The sequence below is a fragment of the Cibotium barometz genome, chromosome 3 (genome assembly GCF_041138505.1).
Source record: "Cibotium barometz isolate CiBa-2024 chromosome 3, ASM4113850v1, whole genome shotgun sequence".
NCBI classification, from domain to species: Eukaryota; Viridiplantae; Streptophyta; class Polypodiopsida; order Cyatheales; family Cibotiaceae; genus Cibotium; species Cibotium barometz.
Genome location: NC_141048.1, coordinates 38,374,878 through 38,383,875, shown reverse-complemented (window position 1 = coordinate 38,383,875; position 8,998 = coordinate 38,374,878). Strand labels below are relative to the sequence as shown.

Below are 8,998 nucleotides of genomic sequence, written 5' to 3'. Positions count from 1 at the left end.
AGAAAGCAAAATAGTACAAACTTGATTCTTCATCTACTCCTTAACATCCTGACAAACTTCTATTTGAAAAACACATCCTTGATGACCCTTGGAATGGTCCCCAGCACACAGACAAGCTTTGAAATAAAAGTGGAAGGATGAACTAATTTTAAAGCTTCCTCTTCTAAAGTGGAAGGATGAACTAATTTTAAAGCTTCCTCTTCTAAAGCACAAGAAATGGATGCCGTACAGAAAAGCTACACACATGGTATGTTGCAAGCTTTGTGAAGTTTCTTTACTCCAGGGCACTTTTTGTTATGCCAATTGGAATAATAGGGCACGAGCCTCTTTATGTAAGAAGCATTGCAGATACCCAGACTCCTTGCATGAAATAAATCAATAACTTTCATCATCAGTTATTGGTCGACGAAGGTGGTACCGTAAACAGTTGGTCAAAACCTGCATCATGTGAAGACTAACACTCAACAACCACAAGCAAGAAAAGTATTTCGGGTCTTTACAGAGAACTCCTCCGCCAATTGGTTGGACAGGGGAGATCCACTGCCTGTAAGGGATCAGCAGGTGAGATCTGCCCTTTTCACGGACGGCAGTTACGTCTGTAAAGCCCATTAGTTTTCCGTCACAGAATTTATTATTGCTCATAACCATACCTCAGCCAGTGACTTGCTGAGTGCTTGGCCATGGTAGTTGACACGAAACTTATCCTTTGCCACAAGCCCCTGACAAGCACATAGACAATTAAGCTAATCAGTGCATGTGCTTTGAACAAAACTCAATTAAGATGTTAATAACCGGTTTAGTTAAGAGAATAAACCTCTGTATCAATCTCTGCTGAGTCAACACTGACATTGATATCATTCATAATCTGAACTATTTCCATCAGGAGGCCAGGCCTATCTGCTGTTTCTATAGAAAGTAGGCTGCCACAGACAGTATGTACAAGTCAGCCCTTTAGGATCACCATCCAACCTTAATAGAAGGGGCTTACAATTAACAATAGCATGTATGTGATAAAATTAAGCTGCTGCTGGAAGCTGAGGAAGGACGCCTGACAAATGGGGCCAAAGGGCCTTTAAATATGCATGATTGGAAGCCTCCTTTTCTAGTTGACTAGTCAGATCTACATTTGCTGCATATTTACTCTCATGTGGGTGACCTGTTTGGAAGATTAGCCTGCCAGCAGTATCCTCACGACTGGCCACCAATGTGCCCAGGCTGTGCTTTCTCCTCCCTTTATCTGTCTGGTTATTGTCTACTTCTTTGAATCCTATTCCCTGCTCCATACCCAGTGCATGCATCCTGCTCTACCCTTTCTGCGTTCCCATAGACACTCTTTCCTCTCTGACAACAGGGCCCACAAACTGGGATTCTCATTTCTATTTATGATGTACATGCACCCATGGACTTGACTGTCGCGGCAAGTGAGGCACGTGACACCCAGCTCATATGGAAGTCCATGTGACAGCATTCAGCTGCTAGGGAAATACCCGGAAACTGCTCCAAACTGCACATATAGGAATTGTCCATATGGCATTCACAAATATTCCTCTCTAGACCACATACATAGGTATCTGTACCAGTAATTTGCCATCATAATGGGCCACAGAAGACCACTGCCGCATGTAATCTTTAAGAACAAGAGAACTTCTCAAACATAATATATACATATATATATATATATATATATATATATAGAGAGAGAGAGAGAGACCACATACATTGGTATCTGTACCAGCAATTTGCCATCATAATGGGCCACAGAAGACCACTGCCGCATGTAATCTTTAAGAACAAGAGAACTTCTCAAACATAATATATATATATATATATATATATATATATATATATATATAGAGAGAGAGAGAGAGAGAGACCACATACATTGGTATCTGTACCAGCAATTTGCCATCATAATGGGCCACAGAAGACCACTGCCACATGTAGTCTTTAAGAACAAGAGAACTTCTCAAACATAATATATATATATATATATATATATATAGAGAGAGAGAGAGAGAGAGAGAGATTAAGCGCCTACTAAAGACCCAATGGGCCTACGAGACCAAAGTGATACAATAATGTCCATGGCATATCTCATCACGGAACGGAAAGTAAAATAGAAACAAAACAAAGCTATATCATTGGGGGAGAGAGAGAGAGAGAGAGAGAGAGAGAGGTTTGTTAAAACCTTTGGGGGGCAAAACCACTCACAAGACCAATGATGATACAATATGTGACACACCCCTGTGCTCGCGTGTCTTTAGGGCACACGTGGCAGGCGCACAGCACATGGGCAGTCTGTAGCACGTCATGCAGCAGCAGGCACAGTCGGGCAACAGCAGGAATAAGCAACGGTATCACGTGTCAGTTGGCCAGCATATTGGTAGTCGTGGCCATGTCCTCTAAAGTCCAATAGGGTCTTCTATAGGCCGACTTGGCTCCAGCTCCCCTATGCATAGCATGCATAGATATCCTATCTCATTAACCATCCAGAGTACCACATTTGGTGTATTCACAAGCTTATGCTTCTCAGCAAAAGCCATGGATAATTCCGAGGACAAAGCAGCCCCAGGGTGGAGTTGTTTGCTTCCCTGGATGGAGGTATGGTTGAACCGGACGAGCCTCGCTTCCAGTCGAATAGTCATCATTCTAAACCTCCAATTGGTCAACATGTCCCAAAAAAGAGACGTTGTTCCCATCGCTGACGGTCTCCTTCATGGAGTTCCTCTCAACCAGGTTCTCCATAAAGTTCTTGTTCATCATCACCAGCTCAACGACGGCGCACCACTCGTTTGCCGAGTTCTTCATAACTCAGGAGGAATGAACTCACTTACTAAGACTTCTAAAGCCTCCCAAGTTCAAATGGAAGATGGACAGAGAAGTCATCACCAACAACTCGCGAGGTAACTTCCACGTTACAGGTCACCGATGGTTTCGATGTGTTTCAGCTCCATTTCGTAAGCATCGCGTTGACAGGTGCCACCCACTTGTGGTGGGAAGACCACCTCTGTCACTTGCTAGGATGATTGCTGAAAGGCAGTCTTGAAGCAATTTGCTTATAGTGTCAAATGGCCATCGCAAGCATGAGCAACAACTTTCAGAAATGGGTATGGTATTGGTTACTTGCTCACCCTGCTTCAGGCCAAAGCGCTCCATGCTTCAGTGGACAAATTGCCTACAATAATACGGTGCATTCTTCTACGGGTAAAGCTCCATTTGAGATTGTTTTTCGTAAGGTGGTTCTTCCACCCATCTTCAGGTTCAAAGGCGTGCTCAATCACAGGACAACAAGCATAATTGGACTGCCAACAATAGAAAGCATCTAGACCTTATGGCTCATGGAAGGTGATTGAGTTTTGCTTCGTTTTAACAAGGCAAGACTTAGAACCCTCAAATGAGGTGGAGACAATCTCAAGGAAGGTAGTCCATCCTTGGGGGGGGGGGGGGGGGGAGGGAGGGGGAGAGAGATAGAGAGAGAGCAGGCGGCCTGTAGTGCCAGATGATCCCGCCATCCCGATCACAAAGAAAGGCTCCCTGGCACCATGTGTGTTAGAAAGCCTCTCACCGACTATGCATGCTATCTGAACCTCCCTGAAGGTTCCCCCACTCACCTTTGTAATAAGTTAAAGGAAAAGCAAGTTTTAATAAAGAGGTTGCCTCGCAATCAGACTCTAGCAGCCACACAGCATTCTCATCTTAATTGATCAACTTGATTTGCCTACAGGCTGGACGATGGAATCTCCAAATAAAATCCAGCCCCAACTGCACAATATATATATTGTTGGTAGAGACCTACTCAAAAGTTAGAATAGCATGTTCTATAATACAATAAATTACTTAGTGAATGATGGTAAAACAGCTCTGCTGCCACCAAACACGTCTCGCAGAAATTCAATTTGGCTCAATCAAGAGGCTCCCTCCAGGAAGTAACATGTATTTTGATGATGATCTATCAAAAGCAAAGGAGAAACTCGAAATTCACAAGATCCCAAAAGAAAGCAATGAACCAAACCTTCTTTTGGATCCATCATCAACAATCCGTATGTGTGTTGATATATCTATGTCAATCTGCATGCCACAATGCAATGTAGACCTGTGAGTAAAATTAAGAACAATAGAAAGAATTATAAAATGATTGTACAAGGTTTATCAAGCTCTCACAAAAGAATGTTAAGGCAACTGCTAGACAGGCAGGAATAAGATTACAAGTCCATGATGCAAAGGAGGTTATAAGTCAATGGTTGCTTTGATGAAATTGCCAGGCAAGTGTCTCATTGTAGAGAAAAAACAGAGAATAGCCAGATCCATCAATGAACTCACTTTCTTTTCAGGAGGCTTGATTCCCCAAGCTTCTCCCATTGCGAGCCTCTCACTTGATTCCTGCACAAAACAAAAGTATACAAGTGAAATCAAGGCAAATGATTTACATCCCATAGAGCTATCTCTTGCAGAAATAAATTGATCATAATGAATCAATGGGATGCAAAATGTTTCTTTTCTTTTTTTTTCCCGGAAAAGTGATCCTTCTATTAGTAGAAATCGAACAGCCATAGGCTAAATGTACATGCTTAAAACCCTCGAAAGAGGCAAAGCAAGAACTCGGGAGGGTGGTTCCCTCCATGGCTCACTGCTCTCGGGAGGGAACCTACCTCATAAGAAGAGGGGGGGGGGGGGGGGGGTGCGGGGGCGCATACAGACGGCCTGGAATACCAAGTGATCTTGCCGTCCCGATCACAGAGAGAGCGGGAAAGGGACATGGAAGCCATGCACACAGAAAAGCCTCTCACATTTTATCTGGACCTATCTGAAGTTTCGCTAATTGGCCATGATGATGTCAGTCCATATCGAACAGATGGACACAGGAGGGGTGAGAGTGCCCTCGATGGCCTCTCTCTGCAACAGGCCTGGCATGTATGCCATGCCGCAATGATGCTGATGATCTCCCATGTCTGACCAACGCTTTGGAGATCTATTGGGAGTGGTGAAAATCTGTTGGGAGTGGTGATGACATCAATCCTGCATTAAGAGAGTCGGAGAGCCTAGCCTCTTACTGCCTCCTCGTAGGCGAGAGGAGGGCCAGTCTCAGTCACCCCTAGGTGATGGTACGCGGAGTGGCTGGTACAGGAAGTACAACAAGTACAAGGACTGGTACAGCCAGTACAATGGCTGGTACAACATGTACAAAGGCTGGTACAACAAGTACAATGGCTAGAAATCATAATAAATGATTAAATACCCTTGCCTTTAGTATTTCTTCGCGATGGAAGCCTCCAAAACAGTCCCCAACAGTCAGAATTCTTCATGGGCAGCCTTCTGTTGGAAATAAGTGCACACTAGGTGTACTATTTCTCTAGTCTAGTTTCAGTTGAGTCTTTGTGTCTTGAGTCTAGTGCCATGTGGTACCTCTACATTTATCCCATAAGTGAGTCTACTCAATCTTGTACTTCTCACCTATAAATTGTAGGTGTCACATCAATAATCAATCAATCTTGTGTCTTGTCTACACTCATCTCAAGGTATGTCTAAGCTTTGTGTTTTCTTTTTAGTCTTGCTTTCATTTTAGTTTCAGTTTCAGCTTTGTCTCTACCCCATTTCTCCTACATGGTATCAGAGCAGGTTTATCTTGGCTCCCCTCATCCTTGCCTCAGTCTGCTGCAGCCATAGCTGCGTTTTTTTTTCTGCCCGCCACAGAATTCTAACCGCCCCTGTTTTCATCAAGTTCAGCCTCGCCATACTCCAGTTGAAGGGTTCATGTTTCTTCCTGACGATGTTCTTCATCTACTCCATCAGCATAAGGCTCTTCATTATGGTGCGAATCTTTTCCTTCAGCTGGGCGACTCTTTCTCTCGATGGCATCTCTCTAGGTGCAGCCCGTGCTGCCCCTACCCTCATCGCTGCCCTGTTTGCCTCTGCTCCGCCTGTTGATTCTGCTCCAGCTTGCAACTCAAGATCTGCGCCAACAACTGCCATCTCTCTACTTGAGCTTCCCCGCCATATCTCTGTGCCACGACTCAACTCCAGCCTGCTGCAAATCTGCGCCATCTTCCCCTGGACCGCGCCCCCTTCTACGCCTCTGCCTCTTCATCTCCAGCAAGGCCTGCGCTGCATCTGCTCCGACATCTGCATCTGCTGGAACTGCCCGCTTGTCTCCTCAGCCTCTGGCCGCTCCTATCTGCCACGTCATTCTCTTGTTGCTGTGTGTTCGTGGAGCTGCTGTCTATATACCAGGCCGGGTGCTGCTGTTCAGTCAGTTTGTGCCTCATCATCTTCTCCTCCGGCCTCCACTCCAACTTCCATGTCTCCATCTTCTACTCCAGCAACCTCTACAGCAGCAGCTCAAGGCGCTCTCCATCTAAGAAGTATTTTCAGTCTACTCTCTATTTCTTTTTTTTTCTTTTTTTTTCTTTTTTTCTTTTTTTTTTTTAAAGGGTTCTGAATTTCATTTACTTCTCTATCTTGTACGGGATTAGACACTGCCAAATCTAGTAAGACCTTCCCATCTCTCTCATAATTGTCTATGTTTTCATGCTATCTACCACCATTGATCACCAATGATGTAGATCATGGGGTAATATCATGTCTATTTGTCTACATGGACTTATCTTTGTCCCTATCCAAGAGGCACCCCTGCATTACCCACTCTAGCAGGAGGATTGACCTTGAGGAGGGATTATCTATCAAGGTCCATCTCTCTGTCTATCTACAATCAGTCAGTCTCTCTGTCTATGTGTCTATCCTGTGTGTCTATCCTGTCACATGTCTTTGACACTCTATCTATCAGTCTATATGCCTCTCTTTTGTGGATTAGCTACCCACATTCTCTTGGCATTTTCTGTCTATGTCCCCTCTATCTGTCAAACTCTCTCATGTCTATCTGACATTCTCTCTCTTTGTGGGACCACTCTACTAGCTTATTGTCTCTCTCTCTCTCTGTCTATGATCCACTCTTGTCCCTGCCCTTGTGGACCCATATGAGGATATCACTTGAGGAGGGGTGTCTCAGGATCTTTTGTCTCTCATGTCTTGACTCTCAGTCTATCAGTCTTTATGTCTGTCTTCTAGTCTTGTCCATCTTGTCTTCTAGCTTGTCTCTCAATCCTTGTCTAGTCTCTCTGTCTTGGTCTTATCTTTTGTCATGTCATAGTCTTGTCTTTTTGTCTTCCTCCTAGTGTCCACTTAAGGAGGGTGTTGGAAATAAGTGCACACTAGGTGTACTATTTCTCTAGTCTAGTTTCAGTTGAGTCTTTGTGTCTTGAGTCTAGTGCCATGTGGTACCTCTACATTTATCCCATAAGTGAGTCTACTCAATCTTGTACTTCTCACCTATAAATTGTAGGTGTCACATCAATAATCAATCAATCTTGTGTCTTGTCTACACTTATCTCAAGGTATGTCTAAGCTTTGTGTTTTCTTTTTAGTCTTGCTTTCATTTCAGTTTCAGTTTCAGCTTTGTCTCTACCTGTTATATGTACATTATGTGTGCTATGTTATATACACATTATGTGTGCATATACTAGGAGGCTAACCCACATTAGGCTTGTGAGCATGGGAGCATGGGAACAAGCTCTAGTGGAGCATGGGTTAGGCCTAACCTTAAGGTTTAAGGTTAGGGTCAGGCATCCAAGGGTCACACATGAGAAATGGAAAGTCAAGAGTCACTTGAGGGCCCTCCTATATAATAAGGGCATGGGGCACACTCAAGGGGGCTTGGGGGCTTGGAGGTTTGGGCTCCATGAGGCCAAGGCTATGTTATGCTCTCTTTGTAGAGGTTCATATCTACTCTTCTACCATTTCACACTTTAGCTACATGCTATTGGATTGGAGTTATACCTCTTGATGGTATGGGACATCAAGGTAGAGGTATGATGTATTTCATTTATTATTCATGTGTGCATCCCTTGGGCTCGGGGGTGGTTGGGTGGTTGAGTTTATGCCTGATTTATGCATGTTTATGCATAACAATTATCTAGAGAGATCTTAGGGTTTTAGCAGTGGTATCAGAGCAATCTCTATTTAATTGTTGATTTTTTTTAGTAAATTTTAATATTTACTAATAAAATGTTATCTTTTGTTGATTTGTGTTGATGAATTGCACGTGGATCATCGATATGGTGATTGGAACATGTGTAACTACAATTCAATGGACGAATCGACGTTGCGGGGGAATACCGTGAGTTAATGCTATTTTTTTCTATTTTTTATGGTTAAAATCAAGCATTAATGGATTTTTTTACAAAAATACCATAGAGTTTATGGTAGATATTTTTGTAGAATGGATTCCCTGAATTTCTAAAATTTTTAGAAATTTTTTCCTAACTTTTTAGGAATTTTTTGAGCATTTTTATGATTAAAAATGTTTTCCGCGGGAATGCGATCAAATTTCTGTCAATTTGCTACTGAAATTCAGTAGGGGACAGCGTGTTGATGCATAAATTGCTCTCCCGTGGGCGTGGGGTCCTCTCCGCCTCTTAAATTTGATATTTCCTTCATTTTTCCGTGAAATTTCTCTTAAAAAGGAAATTTTTAAATTAAACATTAATCATAATTAATGTTAATTATGATTAAGAGTTTAATTAAAAATCTTAATTAAGATTAAGTTAATCTCCCTGTGGTTAACAGAGGAGAGATTGGAGGAGGAAGATGGATTTGGAGAGGAAAGGGAGGAGAGAGGGAGAAGAGAGAGTCCCTCTCTCTCTCACTCTCATTCGCGCAGGCGACGGGAGGGGGGGGGACTGCGCAGCAGCCGCCGCCGAAAAATGCCCCCCCCCCCCCCCCCTAAAAAAATCAAAATCCTATATAACCTAAAAAGCTTATTTTTTTCATTTTTTAAAAAAATGAGTTTTTTATTTTAAAAAAAGAGCTTTTTGATATTTTTCAAGAAAAAAGCTTGGAAAAAAAGCCTGAAAAATACTGAAAAATTTGGGATTTGAGTAAAAAATTCTCTGAAAAATTCTCTGAAAATTTTTGGCTTTTCATCTTCCGGAAAACCTTTGGCTTT

General features: G+C 42.8%; 1 protein-coding gene across 3 annotated transcripts in view; it reads right to left on the bottom strand.

Annotated features, from left to right (window-relative positions):
• Positions 1 to 8,998, bottom strand: part of LOC147640036 (ACT domain-containing protein ACR12-like) — a 78,659-nt gene continuing 69,661 nt past the window's right edge. For 2 of the 3 annotated variants that reach the window (XM_086776466.1, XM_086776474.1), the window contains 5 exons: positions 4,321 to 4,380; positions 4,013 to 4,068; positions 815 to 920; positions 651 to 719; positions 1 to 438 (listed from right to left, as the gene is read on the bottom strand). In XM_086776466.1, coding sequence (XP_086632592.1) covers positions 376 to 438; positions 651 to 719; positions 815 to 920; positions 4,013 to 4,068; positions 4,321 to 4,380 — 354 coding nt within the window. In that variant the 3' untranslated portion in view covers positions 1 to 375. Of the gene's footprint in view, positions 545 to 650; positions 720 to 814; positions 921 to 4,012; positions 4,069 to 4,320; positions 4,381 to 8,998 lie in introns of all 3 variants that reach the window. The other variant, XM_086776483.1, reaches the window with a different exon arrangement.